This window comes from Temnothorax nylanderi, unplaced genomic scaffold (genome assembly GCF_030848795.1).
Source record: "Temnothorax nylanderi isolate EJ_2023f unplaced genomic scaffold, tnyl_v1.0 TNYL_tig0655_pilon, whole genome shotgun sequence".
Taxonomy (NCBI): domain Eukaryota; kingdom Metazoa; phylum Arthropoda; class Insecta; order Hymenoptera; family Formicidae; genus Temnothorax; species Temnothorax nylanderi.
The window spans coordinates 27,501-46,459 of record NW_027249717.1 but is presented as its reverse complement, the minus strand read 5'-3'; the positions used below and the strand labels follow the sequence as shown (position 1 = coordinate 46,459).

At 38.1% G+C, this 18,959-nt stretch overlaps 1 protein-coding gene across 9 annotated transcripts in view; it reads right to left on the bottom strand.

The window, feature by feature from the left end:
- Positions 1 to 18,959, bottom strand: part of LOC139784659 (ABC transporter G family member 20-like) — a 44,881-nt gene that overhangs the window by 17,671 nt on the left and 8,251 nt on the right. For 7 of the 9 annotated variants that reach the window (XM_071723851.1, XM_071723852.1, XM_071723853.1 and 4 more), the window contains 13 exons: positions 12,249 to 12,493; positions 11,873 to 12,050; positions 11,699 to 11,792; positions 11,301 to 11,519; positions 11,104 to 11,207; positions 10,649 to 10,874; positions 10,014 to 10,191; positions 6,837 to 6,952; positions 4,940 to 5,010; positions 4,764 to 4,852; positions 4,501 to 4,677; positions 4,318 to 4,404; positions 483 to 2,547 (listed from right to left, as the gene is read on the bottom strand). In XM_071723851.1, coding sequence (XP_071579952.1) covers positions 2,333 to 2,547; positions 4,318 to 4,404; positions 4,501 to 4,677; positions 4,764 to 4,852; positions 4,940 to 5,010; positions 6,837 to 6,952; positions 10,014 to 10,191; positions 10,649 to 10,874; positions 11,104 to 11,207; positions 11,301 to 11,519; positions 11,699 to 11,792; positions 11,873 to 12,050; positions 12,249 to 12,493 — 1,999 coding nt within the window. In that variant the 3' untranslated portion in view covers positions 483 to 2,332. Of the gene's footprint in view, positions 1 to 482; positions 2,548 to 4,226; positions 4,405 to 4,500; positions 4,678 to 4,763; positions 4,853 to 4,939; positions 5,011 to 6,836; positions 6,953 to 10,013; positions 10,192 to 10,648; positions 10,875 to 11,103; positions 11,208 to 11,300; positions 11,520 to 11,698; positions 11,793 to 11,872; positions 12,051 to 12,248; positions 12,494 to 18,959 lie in introns of those variants that run through there. The other 2 variants (XM_071723855.1, XR_011721621.1) reach the window with 2 other exon arrangements.

The window sequence follows — 18,959 nt, the reverse complement described above, 5'->3', positions numbered from 1 at the left end:
ATGGTAATAATATAACTAAGTTTTTACTGCTTAATAAATTAAAATGATGAAAAACAAGATTGTTTGCACTCCTCATTTTTTAGTATTTTTTACCTTAAGAAAGTATAAAATAAAGTATATTATTTTAATCAAATTTCGACCTTACTTCGACGTTGAAACGACGTCGAAATGATAGTTGAATAGTCGTTGATATTATACGCTTTCGACGTCGAATCGACCAGAATTTCAACATTTGGTTTTCGACGTTGATTCGACGTCGTATTAACCAAACGTTTCTAACTGGTTATCGTGTCTCTTGATATGAATTGTCAACGGAGAAACATATTTAACGAACTGCCGTGTTTTTATTTAGTTCTTTCTTCTTTCTTTTTCTTTATCTTTTGAGTTAATTATTATTATTATGTAATATATAGCACTTTTTTAATTTTAAACTTAAACTAATATAATTATAATAAGTATAATTATAAATATATTAAAATCAATTATATTATTTTTCAAACTTTATTATACAATCTTTTATTCTATTAATGTAATTAATACAATTAAGTACTTTTCTAAAATTAAATGTATATTTGATTATGAACATTATATAATACTGAGGTTATATTTTTTGTCTAAAATACTTATCGTTATTCTTCGAAAACATTTAATATTGCTGTCATACAGAAATAATTAATTAGTTCTATATTATTCTTTTACTCTATAATAAAATAAAACATCAGGTAATTGTGTACATGGAGGGGGTCACCTTGGACAATCTTGATATTTTAGTATGTTGTCAAGGTCACCCTCCTGAGTGACCTTCAGAAGGTTTTAGTCCGCGCTCGTTGTTTATTTAAAAGTTATTAACAAAAAAAAATTGAGAAATGTAGCAGTTATTTTGAGTATTAAAAGGCATAAATGACTAATATATATGTCGAAATAGTACATGCAGGCACATGAAGGCACACTATGTGTCTATAGTTTAACAATAGTGGAGCCTCCCGCAGGGGGCGGAACCTACTGCCTTCATGCATTCACTTTCCACGCGAGACAAGTTGTCACATGGGTTCGTGTGGCGTGCTTTACGAGCTCGTTTATATATATACATAATAAAACATTATATATTCTCTATTAATTTCCTGAATACACATATTGTATGTCATCTAGTAATTAGTAATACATAAAATGGGTCTCCTCCAATTCTTTTTATTGTATATCGCCACAAATATTCACACAGATGATCGACTAACTTATCTTGTTTAATACCACCTCTACTTAAACGAGCTCGTAAAGCACGCCACGAACCCATGTGACCGCAGAGGGGCGGGACCCACTGCCTCCACGTATACACTTTCCGCGCGAAACGAGGTGCCACATTTCTCAAATTTTTTTTGTTAATAACTTTTGAATAAACAACAAGCGCGGGCTGAAACCTTCTGAAGGTCACTCAGGAGGGTGACCTTGACAACATACTAAAATATCAAGGTCATCCAAGGTGACCCCCTCCATGTACACAATTACCGAAAATTATTATTATGCAATTTATATTCCTTTACAGCAATTGATTTCCCACAGCCATTTAAATGAATAAAATAATTATATATATTTTTTTTGTATAACATAAATCAGTGTTTTGGAGAGACATTCTGCATATTTATCTAACTGAATTCTGTAGATTATGCGAGACTGTTTCTGTATTGTATCGAAAGAAAGAACCCCGCACTAAATCAATGGAAAATGGCTCTCGGTCGAATTGGCTAAAATTTTAATATGTTGTAGTTTAGGGCATTCTGATTAAAAGTTCAATGGGCATAACCCTCGAAAATGGACAATTTCAGCGCAATTGACCTTAGAATGTTACCTTAGTATGTATCCGACTAATGATACAAGAAAGGTTTCCTTACATTTCGAAAGAGTATTAAATGTTTATATATGTGTTTATATATGTAGATTCTTGACACAAAATGTAAGAAAACCTTTCCTGGATTATTAGTCGGATACCTACTAAGGTAACGTTCTAATACTACGTTCTAATACTACGTTTACGCGAGCGTTACTTCTGTAGTAACTTACAATAATTCACTCGTTTACGCGGAGTAAATTATTGTAAGTTATTACAAAATCCCGCTTACGCGAAGGAATTATTGTAAGTTACTACAGAAGTAACGCTCGCGTAAACGTAGTATAAGGTCAATAGCGCCGAAACTGTCCATTTTCGAAAGTTGTGCCCATTGAAACTTTTAATCAGAATGCACTAAACTACAACATATTAAAATTTCAGCCAATTCGACCGAGAGCCATTTTCCATTGATTTAATGCGGGGTTCTTTCCTCTATGCTTTTAAATAACATCACGAGGATTTCGATCTTACACCAAGTATGGTTATGATGAGGAACAACAATATCCAGCTTAAACTTGTTAACAAGCCAAAGTAAACTTCCGAATCAGTTATGGAAGAACCTTTATAGATGAGTCCTCTCAGAGATATGGAGGGCAATGTAGTTGGCAATATGTACCCAAACCAACGAAGAATTTTTGGCATTCCTTCCAATGGCCACATGCCTCCTATAATTTTGTCAAATTAATATCCTCTTCTAAAAAGGAGATGTGAAGTTTATTGTTGTCGCTTTTCCGCGATGCCGATTGGTTCTCTTGCTGCGCTTACTTCATTTGCAGCTGTCATTGTATATTTTGACAGTTGTGTGTATCAAGGAGTTAATAGTGTAATAGTAATAGCATAATGTTAAAGCTAAATAGCGCGCGCGAAGCGCGCGTCTGTAGTGTCTAGTATTAATAAAAATTTGATTAACGTAAGATAATCCTCCACTATATATATATATATATATATATATATATATATATATATATATTATTGATATACATATTATATTATATATATTATTATTGATGTTAATTTTAACAAGCATTTTCTAAGATTATTATTAACAATGTAATATATCGTTACGTGATAAAAGAATTAAAATTCAGAGATAATTATTGGAGATGGAAGGGAAGAAAAGTGGAGGAAGTGAAAGAGTTTCGATACCTAGGGTACACGCTACAAAGGAATGGAAGTCAAGAGGCGCACGTTAAAGAAAGGGTCAGGAAGGCGGCGGCGGTAATGAGTCAAGTGTGGGTATTGGGATAGTGAAAAGGAGATTTGGTAAGGACTGGGGAAGAAGGCTTTGGCTGTTTGACAAGCTGGCTTGGACGGTAATGGGGTATGGGCTCAAAATATGGGGATGGGGGAAGAGAGAAAGGGGATGGAGAGGCTAGAAAGAAGATATCTGAGATGGGTGTTGGAAGTAGACAGGAAGACGCCGGGATATTTGGTGAGGGAGGAGCTGCAGAAGGAGAAATTAAGAGGTAGGTCTGGTAGAAGGGCGTGGGGGTTCAAAAGGAGCCTGAAGGAAGGATGTGGAAGCGAGCTGGCAAGGATGTGTTGAGAGGAGGTGAAGGAAAGAACGGGGAAGGGGGGAGCTTGAGTTGGGAGGAAGGCAGGAGGAAGTTTCTTAGCGATAGAGGTATGTTGTTAGAGGGAGAAGGGAAGATGGGGGGGAGGAGGAGACACTGTTAAAAGAGATGGTGAGGTGGGAAAGAGAGGTGCAAAGAGCAGAGATGGGAGGTGCAAAGAGAGAGATGGGGGAGGATAAAAGAGTAAGTACAACAAATGGTATAAGAAGGTAAAAGAGGAGGGGATACCGGAGTACCTAAAGAAAGGGGGGGGGAAGTAGATGGAGTAGGATAGCGAGGTTTAGGTTGGGGAACGAAATGAGAAAAGGCAGGTATTGGGAGGAGGAGAGAAGAATATGTAGACTGTGCGAGGGAGAAGAGGAGACGTGGGAGCACACGTGGGAGCGCTGTAGGGATTGGGGCGAGGCAGAGGGGAGTTGGCAGAAAGCGAGAAGATGGGTGCTTGGGGAGGGGGGAGAAGGGGAATAGTGGATGAGGGAGATTGAGAAGGATAGAAATAGGAAGAGGTACGTGGAAGAGTAAGGAAGAAGGGAGGAGGCAGATATGAATGAGGAGAGAGTGAGAGAGAGTGAGTGGTATGCCGAAGAGAGACACACAACTAGATTAAGTAGAGATAATTTAGGTTAAGTTAGGGTAAGAGGATGTAAATAGTTGTAAAGGTTTGGGTACGTTCCTTTCAAAAACGCCTTTCAAGCCCTAAAGGGGAGGAAATAAAGTTACATACATACATACATACATACATACATACATACATACATACATACAAAAAATTCAGAGATAATCCATTTAATAACGGTATCACTTAGCAACACTAGATTGAAGTAAAAAGTAATTTTTACGAAACAAAGTATAGAGACTCACCGTTGAGTAGTGATAACGGAAAAAAACTTCCGGCTGAACAGTACTGCGCCATAGTGTGATTTTTACACGCAATAGAGATGATAAAACCTGGGAATCCGTTAATACAAATAATCAATTTAATTCCCAGCAGTTCCTGAATTGCTGCTGCGCGCTTTTTTTTTATACATTATGTGGAGTACTCACCGTACATCAATCCGACAAAACCACTTAAAAACAGAAATATAATTGTGACGAATATCGATCCTTTACATTCCAAACCCCATATAGGAAAGAATAAGAGAATTATCATGCTGGTATGAATGGCTATGATGATGCTCTGAATAACAATGTGAGACAGCAGGATTTCTTCTGTCCTGACCCCTATCACATATTTGTATTTATATTATTTTGATAAAAAATAGGAAGAAAAAATAGCCGATAAAACCGAAGTCTTATTAATAAATTACCTTGGACTACGCTTCGATCCCAGACGCCTTCCAATTGCTCTGTTATTATCAAGGTGGTGGAGACTGTAGTGGCTAAAAAGAATACGAGTCTGCAAAGATATAATATAAAACTATAAATTAATAGTTTAGTAACAGCAATTGATTTCATTTATTATGTTAGCCTGATTCTTGCTTACGTTAGCATATATGATGGTGTCATGAAATCTGTATAATTGAGGTCTGTTGTACCATAAATAGGATCTTCAAACTGAAAACGATTGAAACTTTAATCTTTTATACGAAAGTTTAACACGAAAGAGAGAAAGAAAAAGAGAGAGAGAGAGAGAGAGAGAGATTTAAATTATAAAATAAATTATAAAATTACAAAATCTAAAATATAGGGGAGACCGGGGCTAAACCGCCAACGGGGTTGAACCGCCAAATCAAATATCTCGGAACCTGTATATTGTGCGAACTCGCTATTAACATTGTAAACGCTGCTTATGGTACCCATGTGACCAACGGAGTTTCGGCAGGTTACCTGCCGTGTTATGATTTTTACGAGGGCAAACGTGTTTTCGGAAGGTAAAAGTGAAATTTTCTGCGCGTGGAAATATTGTAATATCTGCAATAATGTTTGCTCCTCGAGATTTGCTCTCCAAATCTCGAGGTACGTGATTATAAAAAGTAATGCATGCTGAACACGAATCCAGTGTAGTTTTTTCATTATCGTTGATGTCTAATATTTCGTGGGCGATCAAACCTGAAACTTATGTTTGGGGCTTATCCGCCAGTAAGCACCCGGGGCTGGTCCGCCAGTCTCGTCACTGTGGCGCGCCGGGCGCACGACTTCAGCTCACGGCGATTTCAGGTTAGGTTTCCCTCGAGCGTGATTCTGTCTTCCCTTGCACGTGCGTCAGTTTGTGTAGGAGGGAAATGGTACGCACGTATCGTCGCAAAACGGGTGTTTTGGCCGACCGAAAAGATGGCGGACCGTTGTTTTCGAGATCGCTCACGCTCACGGCACGTCGGCGAGGTACGGCGAGGCACGGCACGGCTCTGAGATCCCGCGATTTCCGCGCGAGAGTTGACATGCCGCGCGCGCTGTAGATCGTCCCGACTCCCGGCCGCGGTAAATCGTCGTTGTTGGTCGTTGTGTCAGTGAAAGTCGCGCGTGCGACCGCATCGTCCAGCGTTCGCCGCATCGTCTCGGCGTTATTGTTGCCGCCGTTGTAGTGGTGGTGGTGTCGGTGGTGGTCATCGTCGTCGTCGTCGTCGTCGTCGTCGTCGTGGTGGTCATCGTCGTCGTCGTCGTCGTCGTCGTGGTGGTCGTGGCCGTTGTCGTCGTGGTGGTCGTGGCCGTCGTCGTCGTGGTGGTCGTGGCCGTCGTCGTCGTGGTGGTCATGGCCGTCGTCGTCGTCGTCGTCGGCGCGTCGAGGAATCGGCGCGAGGACGCCGTCGAGTCGGTAAAATGGTCGCGCTCCACCGCGAGCTTTTCTAACCCCCCTGTCGCTATTTATCGCTCCCCCGCGAGAAACGCGGATTGGTTAGATTGCTCGAGGGTCCGCGCTGATCCTATGGCACCGGAACGCCGTCACGCGTATTCCCCGTGGTTGCCCGCGTTGACAATGTGACGTGCCGTTGGGGAGTTTACGATTTGGTTAACCTCTGTATTCACGTGCCTAAATTGTTTTATGGAATAGGTAAAACAATTATTTTTTAATAATGTTTTGCATAAAAATTTTAAATAAATTTTTATATTTTTCTCTTAAAAAACAATTATTAAAATGTATCCTATTATTTTTCAGGATTAGATGTACGTATATGTATTAAAAATGCAGTGTGGCGGATTAGCCCCGGGGGGGTGGCGGTTCAACCCCGGCATTTTTGAGATTTCAATTTTTCCACCGTTGTCGTTTTTGCTCTATACCGGTTAAACAAAGCAACATAGATAAAAATTTCCTACATAAATTTTGTAGCTAAAAGTTCACTCTTTACAGTGGTATACCACATTTAACTAAAATTATTTATTTTCTTGTTAAAAATCGGCACCGAAAAAAAACCGGCGGTTTAGCCCCGGTCTCCCCTACTTACTCGGATTGGCGGAGTAGCCAATTTTGGCGAATATTTGCAGTCCCTCATGATATCCTCATAAACCTCTAAAAAACGATCGAATAGTTTCTTCTGCGTTATGAGCCCAACTTGTCTATCTGTAACAAAAGTCATTGTAAATTAAGTAGGGGAGACCGGGGCTAGACCGTTAGTTTTTTTTCGGTGCCGATTTTTAACAACAAAATAAATAATTGTAGTTAAATGTGGTATACCACTGTAAAGAGTGAACCTTTAGCTACAAAATTTATACAGGAAATTTTTATCTACGTCGCTTTGTTTAACCGGTATAGAGCAAAAACGACAACGGTGCAAAAATTGAAATCTCAAAAATGCCGGGGTTGAACCGCCACCCCCCCGGGATAAATCAGTTTCAGGTTTGATCGCCCATGAAATATTAGATATCTACACTGGATTCGTGTTCAGCATGCATTATTCTTTATAATCAGCATGCATTTATAATCACGTACCTCGAGATTTGGAGAGCAAATATTATTGCAGATATTACAAAATTTCCACGCGCAGAAAATTTCACTTTTCACCACGAAAACACGTTTGCCTCCGTAAAAATCATAACACGGCAGGTAACCTGCCGAAACTCCGTTGGTCACATGGGTACCATAAGCAGCGTTTACAATGTTAATAGCGAGTTCGCACAATATACAGGTTCCGAGATATTTGATTTGGCGGATTTACCCCGTTAGCGGTCTAGCCCCGGTCTCCCCTATTTGTAATAAATCAATTAATTTATGTGCCGTTTATATTAAAATATTCAGGATTTGAAATAGTCTTAATTGCTTGAATCTATTTTTGCGTAATTTTCTAAATAATATTTTTTATTTAAAATAATTTATACAGGGTGTATCAGAATGTTTGGTACTTTTTTCATATTTAGATAGAGCGAGCCAAACTGAGTCGAAAAGTCATGTACCATTTTGCAATTTTCGCAATAGTTAATGAGTTATTAATGATTAAAAATCGCCGTATTGGCCCGGCCCACCGCCAAATCCAAGCGCGCGGCGAGATGCGGCCGCCCCGCGGTCGGCGCGCGGGCAGTTGTTTACTTCAAGCGGCACGAGCGGCGCGTAACGCCGGGCCCCCGTCCTGAGCGATGATAGTTTCTCGCCTTTTTTAAATAGAAATAAAATTTTCTAACAACATAGAAAAATTTTTTGTGCGTACTTATGTACATACGTGTGTACATGCATACACAGTAAAATATCAATTGTACTGCTTAAAAAAGCGATTACTCAATTTACTTTTTTTCTGTTAGTAAGTAACGGTTGTCTTTAAGAAAGAATATTTTCTTGATAATAGTCTTAAAATGTACAAATTTTAGAAAGAGTCTTTATCATGTACTCGAAAGAAGAATTTATACTCCTTCAAAGAACATAATAAAATTTTATTAAAGAAAAGTCAAAATAATAAATAAAGTAATATGAGGACCCTCGAGATTAAAATAGGAGAAGTCAAGGCTATGACGGTCAGACGCAGATCACAGTGCGTAATATCAGAAATAACTGATTTATTCGTCGTTTTGATACATTACATCGATCCGTACGTTTCGGCTCAGCTTTGAGCCATCTTCAGCGGTAGTTACAGAAGTTAAGTTACACGTTCTCCGTACCGTATGGTGAGTTTACTGATTCAAAGTATCAGAAACATAGACCAATTGATCCATATCTGTAAATGTGTTCAATTAATGTTGAGATATTAAAAAGATCTCTTAGGAAACTCACCATTCGGTCTGAAAAACGTGGAATACAGAGCCATGTACATAATGAATACTCTCTGCGAGAAGACTTGACGATCTTGTCGACACGACACATAATGATATGAAAGGTCTTGCAAGAAGAGGCATGTCGTAGGTCAACACACCGGCGAGGATTATAACATAGCACGATTTGACACCGTCTCAAAATGACACGGATTTTTTGCATCATGCATATGTCACGGTTTTGAGCAAATTGTAATCCATGCTCATGAACTTGGTCGTTGGCAAATCGGGGTTTTACTATTGGTACATGCAATATTGTGACGGTGTCAAATCGTGCTTTGTTATAATCCTCGCCGATGTGTTGACCTACGACATGCCTCTTCTTGCAAGACCTTTCATATCATTGTGTGTCGTGTCGACAAGATCGTCAAGTCTTCTCGCAGAGAGTATTCATTATGTACATGGCTCTGTATTCCACGGTTTTCAGACCGAATAGTGAGTTTCCTAAGGGATCTTTTTAATATCTCAACATTATTTGAACAAATTTACAGATATGGATCAATTGATCTATGTTTCTGATACTTTGAATCAGTAAACTCACCATACGGTACGGAGAACGTGTAACTTAACTTCTGTAACTACCGCTGAAGATGGCTCAAAGCTGAGCCGAAACGTACGGATCGATGTAATGTATCAAAACGACGAATAAATCAGTTATTTTTGATATTACGCACTGTGATCTGCGTCTGACCGTCATAGCCTTGACTTCTCCTATTTTAATCTCGAGGGTCCTCATATTACTTTATTTATTATTTTGACTTTTCTTTAATAAAATTTTATTATGTTCTTTGAAGGAGTATAAATTCTTCTTTCGAGTACATGATAAAGACTCTTTCTAAAATTTGTACATTTTAAGACTATTATCAAGAAAATATTCTTTCTTAAAGACAACCGTTACTTACTAACAGAAAAAAAGTAAATTGAGTAATCGCTTTTTTAAGCAGTACAATTGATATTTTACTGTGTATGCATGTACACACGTATGTACATAAGTACGCACAAAAAATTTTTCTATGTTGTTAGAAAATTTTATTTCTATTTAAAAAAGGCGAGAAACTATCATCGCTCAGGACGGGGGCCCGGCGTTACGCGCCGCTCGTGCCGCTTGAAGTAAACAACTGCCCGCGCGCCGACCGCGGGGCGGCCGCATCTCGCCGCGCGCTTGGATTTGGCGGTGGGCCGGGCCAATACGGCGATTTTTAATCATTAATAACTCATCAACTATTGCGAAAATTGCAAAATGGTACATGACTTTTCGACTCAGTTTGGCTCGCTCTATCTAAATATGAAAAAAGTACCAAACATTCTGATACACCCTGTATATAAAATTTCTTAAAGTTATTATTTTTACGTGGAACGCCCCTCATAACACATAAATAACGTACCGCCCATATCGAGGAAAACATGAATCTGACTGGCGAGAAGATCGGGATCCTTCGCGAAATTGAAAATTTCCACTCGTATTTGCAGAGCTTCGGAGAAATTTTGATTAAAATATATTATACCCATGAGTTCTCCATTTTGTACATCATGTCTCGCCTCTAAAATATTGTCATAATATTTCTGAAAGCGAAGTATAATTAATAAGAATCTTCAGAAAGCGCGTTAATGTTTATTATTACTGTCATTCTCTCAGTTTATACACTGAGAAAAAAATATTTAAATCCAAATAAATATTTATTACATATGGCTTCTAACTGGTTATTTACTTAATATAATACACATATTTATTTAGAATTAGATATTTTTACTTAATTTAAATAAAAATATCTAATTATAAATAAATATGTGTATTATATAATTAAGTAAATCTTAAGTAAAGCTATTAGGAGCCACCTTAATAAATATTTTTTTGCATCTAAATATTTTTGTTATCAATGTATCGAGTAAATATTCTCATATATTTACATGGAATAAATGAGGAGAGAAGAGGACATCAAGAACGAAAAGCCGGTTTTAATCATAAACATTAAACACATTATTAATTTACACTACATTATTAATTTTTAAATCATTATACCTTTATCGCAATGGAGTCGTCAAAATTGTGCAAGAACCTACAGCTAAGGTTGCCGAAGTGGCAGGTAATTTCATCATTCCAAATATTGCCTAAGTTGCTTCCGTAATCGCAGTTGCTAGCTTCATCGTTGACAACCCCAATCTTCAAGCCTTTCGGATCTGCACCAATTCCAACCAAAAATGTAACGACTTGAACTATCGGAAAAAATACTGCGAAAACTAGTCCTCTGAAAGATTGTGTTATTATTATTATTATTATGAAATGTGTAAAAATTAATGAAATCTCTATTTTTTTTAAATATAATGTTTCGGATATAAAAATTCAACGCTGTATACAAATAGATATAGTATACAAGTATAGTAAAGAAAATGGCAACATTCGGAATTGAAACAATTGCAATTTTATTTTGTTGATAAGTGCATCTCTTCTGAGTTACTGATAAGTTAAGTACTTACGCGTAATAACGAAGAAATTGAATGCCGTTCTTCGCAAGTAGAGCTTTGAACCTTTTCGATCGCGAAACTTTACGCCTTGAAACCGTTTTGTACTCCGAGTTTCCCTTAACAATTCGATTTATTTGTGTTATAAAATAATACAGATTTACAAAATTTTATATAAAAACGAGAACAGTACAGATTAATTTTATATATACCTTTGTTTGTTCGTATTTATCTTGGTCTTGATTCTTCAGCTCGCTGCCGCTGCCGGTATCTTCCGCCTTGGATTCCTGAGTCTCATTCAAGATGATCGCATCATTCTGACCCTCGCATAGTTTCAGGAAAGCCTCCTCCAAGAACGAGCATTGAAATTGCTCCAGTAATTTCTGCGGCGGCGATTCCGCCAACAATTTACCACATCTCATTAAACCGATCTGCGTAGCATTGAAGATACACAATATTAAGCATGATCAAATTTGTGTGTGTCATTGATCAAAAAAAATTTTTTTCTAAGTAGTTCTTGTTTCAAGAACTTATAGGATGTTTTTTTTAGCAATTTTTTATATAGATATTATTAAGACTAATTTAATGGAAAGACTAATTGGAGACTCACTTTACTAGCATTTTTAGTCTCCTCGATATAATGCGTCGTGATCAGCACAGTGATGCCTTCCTTTTGCGTAATTTCGATCAGGTAAGCCCAAATGCTGCAAAGAAAAGGTACGTCCAAACATTTTTTTATTATTCTTTGCTTATCGCACTTAAAAAAAAAGCAAAATCTACTTGCTTCTCTCTCAAAATTGGGTCCAAGCCCACAGTGGGTTCGTCTAGAATCAGAAGCTCGGGACTGTGAATCAATGCGGCGGCGAAGGAAACCCTTCTTTGTTGACCTCCACTCATATTCTTCACCAGGTGATCTGCTGGGGGAAGTTGGAGCAACTTCGAAAAGAACCTCTGTCTCGTCTCTTAAAAATAATAGAAGAAAAAGCTATAGTTGTTTCGAAGTAACTTTATATAGTGAGATATGTTATGAATAATTTAAAATAGAAATAGGAAAGACGTTTATTAATTCAAAAATAAAACTGAAACTTCTCAGAATTTACGCAATGTTTCGCGTGCAACGACTGTAAGTGCTCTTTTCTTATATATATTCTATGTCCTACCGATCTCCTCATCGTCAAGCCCGTTGATCCTGCCGAAGTAATAAAGGGCATCGCTCATGGTGAACTCTCCGACCAAAGAGATATCCTGCGGCATGTAACCCACTTGAGGCCCAGGAATTCCGGAGCCCTTGCCACCTGGATTTCCCCCCAAGACCCACACCTCTCCGCTGTCGAGATAACGAACCCCGACGATGCAGGACAGCAACGTGGTCTTGCCGCATCCACTGGCCCCCAACAGTCCGTATCTGTTTTAAGGAAAGATTTTACTTTTGTTTACACGACACATTCGAACACATAAAACCGCGAATATGTCCTTTAATCTCACGATAAACAGATTCGTAATGTAATCGTTCTCCAGTATGGATTTCCTTTTGAAATCCCGACTTATCTGCCAACTTATATCTACCCACGTTCGCACTTTATCGAAGAACAATAGCGATTTATGGTTTTCCTCGAGGTATTGTAATTAAATATTTAACTGTACCAGTCTAATGTTAACATGCCCATATAAACCTCCCTTAATATATTCTAAATATCTGTATACTTATCTCGAAATGTCAGTTAAGAGTGACAAATCGATTATTCCATTCTCCGAAATAATTAAGAAATTGCAAAGAGCCCTCTTAGGCACCACTGTGCGATTGTCGCGAAATCGCGATATGAAAGACGAAAGATGATAGATCGCTATTGTGCAACTCGATGAAATCATCAAGCAAACCTGCGATTCGCTTCAGTCTCGCTGCGGCATGTTGATCATTAGTATCATCGCGATCCTGTTACTCGCGAGAAGAGTTTTCTCCTCCTTGCCGGTCCAAAGATCGATACCAATGATACGTGACAACATGATGTTGATCGATCTGCACGCGGGCGAATCGAACGTCAACGATGATCTTGATGAGTTGATCGAAAAATTACAAGGAATGGAGAAACCGCGGGTTCATTTGATAATCAATCTAGGAAGGAAAGTTATCGAGATTAATGGCGAAATTGATCTTAAACAGGATTAGGTATTTCAGTGAATTGACTTAATTGTTTTTAATATTCAGGATGTTTGGGTGCAATCACTAAATATCCTTTTAATAACAAATTCTTTGGTCAATTTACAGTAAATTTTTACTTAGCGAAAACATCGACGTATCAATAATTTTCGAGTTATAAGCGATCAAACAAGAAAAGTTTTTGTCGGGTTAAACTTCGGAGAATAAATAATAAAAATATATTTTCCGATTAATTTTAGATGCTCTTTATTTTAAGATATCTTTTATTTGAAAAGTAATGTTACAAAGATTGATGCAACGAAGGAAGACTTATAATAAATAGAGATCTCGGTGTTTTTGTTATGAAAAAAATGGTTTGATATTTAAAGAATTTGTTAGTAGAGGGACATTTCCAATTAATAAATCTGATCTTTTTCAGAGGTAAATTTCGACAAAGTGATTTCGAAGCTAACGTGACGAATAATCCTATATACACAAGAAAATCTTTACCAAAGGAAACGCTTTGCCAAATCGTGTGTAACACTGATTTTACAAAGGGCACGGCATTACGACATGTTTCATAAACAAATTAGTAGATTTTTGCAGATTTAACTTTTCAATATCGTGACTTAGCAATATCAAAGAATTGAATTGTCATGTTAATTTAATACAAAATTACCTTTTTCAATAAAAGGTAAAAATAGGCGCCAAGTACACGCGCAATGTATGTTGTAAATCCAAAAATCCTAAATAGTAGTAGCTTTATTTCTCCCTAATAAAATAATTCACAAAATTGAGTTACCTAACTCAACCCAAGTAATATTCCAGGTAGCAGGATGACGCCTAAAGACGTCTTAATGACGTTTTATTGACGTTAGAGACGTCATTAAGACGTTATTAATACGTCATTTGACGTCACTCTGCTACCTGGAATGTATTTCAAAAAAAGATGTGAAATCTTTAAATTGCGCCAGTTGCAAAGAGAATATATATATATTGCTTTGAAAAATAATTGTTGTGCAATTACTTTTAAAAAATAAAATTCAAGTAGTGCGTATCTTTGTGTTTCCGTTCAAGGATCTTCCTATTCCAACCTAAGTAGTAGTAGCTTTAATTCTCCTTAGCAAAATTATAATATTATAAAGAATCATTTTAATCACAAAGAATTAAAGAGGTAACAGTACAAAATAAAAATATTTAATTAAAATAAAATAAATAAATTTTTCTTGTAAAAAAAACTTGGCGCTACTTTTTTACTCCCGTCGCATTCGTCTCTAAATTATGTTTATTGTTTTTTTATTTAATCAAAAATTTCAGTACTTTATTAAATTTCAAGATCTAGCAGCGCCAAGTTTTTTTACAAGAAAAATTTATTTATTTTATTTTAATTAAATATTTTTATTTTGTACTGTTACCTCTTTGATTCTTTGTGATTAAAATTATTCTTTATAATATTATAATTTTGCTAAGGAGAATTAAAGCTACTACTACTTAGGTTGGAATAGGAAGATCCTTGAATGGGAACACAAAGATACGTAGGTACTACTTGGGTTTTATTTTTTAAAAGTAATTGCACAACAGTTATTTTTTTTGCAATTGGCGCAATTTAAAGATTTCACATCTTTTTTTGAAATACATATTACTTGGGTTGAGTTAGTGTGCGAGATTGCGCGGATACGCGATTGATAGCGCGAGAAGGACAAGCACGAGGAAAAGCAGTTCACAGAAAAGTCAAAACGAATGAGTACAATAAAATAAGTACATTACAAAGTCTATATGTACAATATATACAGTGTTTGTTTTGCTTCCAGCAAAGGAATAAGCCGTGAGATCGCGCGCACCGAAGCGAGTACGGCGTGTAAGAAGCAGCGAAAGCGTGTTCGCGAAGCGAGATAGCGAAGTTCTTCGTATTCGTGCGAAAGCGAAGCGCGTGATTCTAGGCGGTGTACGAAATAAGCGGTTTCAACTTAACTTGCGGGTGATCTGCGAGCGAGAGAGGGTCTCCGACGAAGCACGCTCTTTTATAAGGGAGCTTCTTCTCGGCAATCACCAATTAATTTTAAGTGTTGTAGGTGACCTCAGGTCGAAGCGTGCGATTGGCGGCCAAAGGGCCCGACACGCATTGATTCGCACCTGACATGCGCGAGGCACGTATTGTGACGAGCGATTGGCAATCGGCTGCCTACGTCATCGCAATGTGCCGTCTCGAGACGAAATATAGTTGACGGGCCGTTGACAATTGTTGTTGTTTGTCACGCCGAACATTGTTTATAACGCGGATTTTTCTATCGCACAAGAACATAAAAACAGCGTTCGGGAAACGTCAAGAAAGCTATCGATTAGGAATATTCTTGGAAAAGCCCATGTTATAACGCAAAACACAAGGAAATTACATATAGGAATAATCATTTTATTGAAACGATGAACTTATAATATAACGAAGGCACACGCATTGTGCTTTTTCGTACGATGAAATCGATGCAATCTACGAATGTAATCGCGATCTCAAACAGTTAGGAAACTCAATTTTGTGAATTATTTTGTTAGGGAGAAATAAAGCTACTACTATTTAAGATTTTTGGATTTACAACATACATTGCGCGTGTTCTTGGCGCCTTCTTTTTACCTTTTTTGAAAAAGATAATTTTGTACTGATATCACGCATTTTGTAGTGTTAAGCAAAAGTCGGCAAAAAATTTCCATTGTTTTATTTTTTAATTATTCACGAAATTAGCAATAACAACAAATTAAATTTTTCTTGAATTAGCAAATTAGTAATAGAAAATTAGTATTTAGGTGAAAATGGATTAATTTCTTTTGCAATTTGGTAATTCGTAAAAATAAATTCTTTATTATTAAAATTGTTAGGATAAATCGATATAAATCGATACACTTAGTGTCCTTTCTTGCGTACTCATATGTACTAAAAGTACGTGATAGCGACGTGATGCTGCGATGTAAAGTATAAGTCAGTCGCGTATGAGCACTTCGCATTCGAGCACTGTAATAACACTCCAATAAAGTATTGTTCATTCTGCATATATCACGCCGCGGATTTATTCATCCCACTCGCAATCTTGACAGGTTATGGGCCCAGGAAACGCGTTCGTCGTAAGGGAGAGTAATAATCGGTAACGGAAACTCAATTCGATCAACTCAGAAATTCGATCGACGAAAGTAAGTGTGTAAAAACGTGGTTCGCGCATAACGAGAAATATGGCGGCGTTGAACGGTTTGCACAGCATCGAGAAACCGAACGATGATAACTATGAGTCTTGGAAACTCCAGATGAGAAGCGTTCTCATCTGCAATGAACTGTGGTCATATGCAAGTGGTATCGAAGTGAAAACCGAGGCAAATTGCCTAGAATGGACGAGAAAGGATCAGAAAGCCCTGGTGATGATTATGCTCAGCATGTCACGCGGTCAACTCAATCACATTAAGAAAGTTGAAACGTCGTATGCAGCATGGATAGAACTCGAACGGATCTACGACTCAAAAGATCCTGTTCGTAAAGCAACGCTATACAAACAACTGTACCGGATGAAAAAGGATACAGATACATCGATGACGAAGTATCTCAACGACTTCACCAGCAAAGCCGAACAATTGACGGAGGCTGGAATAAACATTCCCGACGATTTGTTGTCGAATTCGAAAGTTTCGCAGTGGCAATTGAGTCGCGCGACTAAATCCTCAGCGTCAGCAACTTGAAGATCAAACTGATCAAAGAAGAAGCTCGACAAATAGAGAGAGACGGACGTTTCAATAAGGAAAAAAGGAGCGAAGCTAACAACGAAGCGCTGCTTACGAAAGCAACGAAACAGACGAGTCTTCGTAAGAATAAGAATAACTCGAAACAACAGCCAAAATTCAGTGAAAAGTGTTACGAGTGTGGAAAGGTCGGACACAAGGGCGCTGATTGTTATGTAAGAAGGAAACGTGAAGCGAAGAAGACGGACGATGCGATGACGGCAATTGCGTGTAACGTCGAAGTAAGAAGGTCAAATATCTGGGGCTTAGATAGTACGGCTACGAAGCTCATGTCAAACGTAAGACAGAAATTCGACGTACTCGATGAAAGCGTGGAATCCAAAGTTTTCACTGCATCTGGTCAGTGGGTGAAATCGTGCGGTGTCGGTGAAATCGGGCTGAATATAAAACTGAACGATAAAAGTACGAATCGGGTGAAACTAACAAACGCGATTTTTGTGCCTGAACTAAAAAACAATTTAATATCGATTCCTCAAATTACGAAAGATGGTTTCAAAGTGATTTTTGACAAGAACCATGCAGTTGTTAAATGCAGTGACGGGTCGACGACGATGATAGCCGAAAAACGGAACGAGATATACACTGTGGACATCATTGAAGATCGTGCATTACAAACAAGTGCAAATCCCGGAAATTTTGAGAGATGGCACAAACGCTTCGGCCACCTCAATTTCACGGACTTAAAAATGCTGCAAACAAACAACATGGTTAAAGGTTTGAATTTGGACTCAAAAAATGCAAGTGCGGATTGTGTAGTTTGCGCAAAAGGTAAGATTCAGCAACTTCCTTACAAAAGTTCTGAACATCGTCAAAAAGAAAAACTCGGACTCATACATTCAGACATTTGTGGTCCAATGAACACGGAATCTCTCGGCGGCGCAAAATATTTCGCGATCTTTATAGACGATTTTTCGCGTTACACGGAAACGATAATGCTTCGGCAACGGTCGGATATTTTAACGGCGTTCAAAAATTTCAAAAAACGTGTCGAGAAAGAAACCGAGTGTGTCATAAAACGATTGAGAACGGACAACGCGAAAGAATACACTTCGAAAGAAATCAAGAAATTTCTTGAAGATGACGGCATCGCGAGGCAACTCACCGTCGAATACACGCCTCAACAAAATGGCGTGGCTGAACGTGCAAATCGCACTCTGGTGGAGATTTCACGATGTCTCATGCTTCAAGCGGAATTGCCGAAATCCTTGTGGGCAGAAGCAGTTAATGCTGCTACATTCTTACGGAATAGGTGCCCAACCAAATCGCTCAAAAATCGAACGCCGTACGAGGCATGGTTCGGTGAAGAGCCATACGTTAGATTTTTACGAGCCATCGGAAGCAAAGTAATCGCGCTGAACAAAAGCGGACGAATTAAAAAATTCGATTCAAAAGGTCCTCGAGTATGTTCTTGTGGGCTACTCTCACGAATCAAAAGCCTATCGCCTGTGGCGCCGATGCACAAAAACAGTCATCAAAGCAAGAGACGTCAGATTTTTCGAAGAAATCAACAAAGAAGTCACCGGTGATGTTTTCCTAAATCTAGAACAACAAAACGACAACAAAGCGGACGAAGATGAGAGTACCAATGACGACGACGAAGATGACGACCGAAATCAAGGAAGCGATCAACAAGACGACAAAGGGCAAGAGGCAGGTGAACATATTTTCAAACGTGGTCCTGGTAGACCAAAAATCGTTCGAACCGGAACTACTGGACGACCGAAGAAATTATACGCAATTCGAAGTTCTGCGTCAGATGGCAGTACAGAACGGAAAGATCCAGTAACGGTTGACGAAGCACTTAAACGAGATAACGCAGATTTGTGACTAGAAGTAATGAAAAAAGAATTTAAAACTCTGAAAAGAAACAGAACATGGTCGTTGGTCCCTCGACTAGAAAACAAAAAGGTCCTACGAATAGATGGGTCTTCAAAACAAAGAAAAACGTAAACGGACAAAT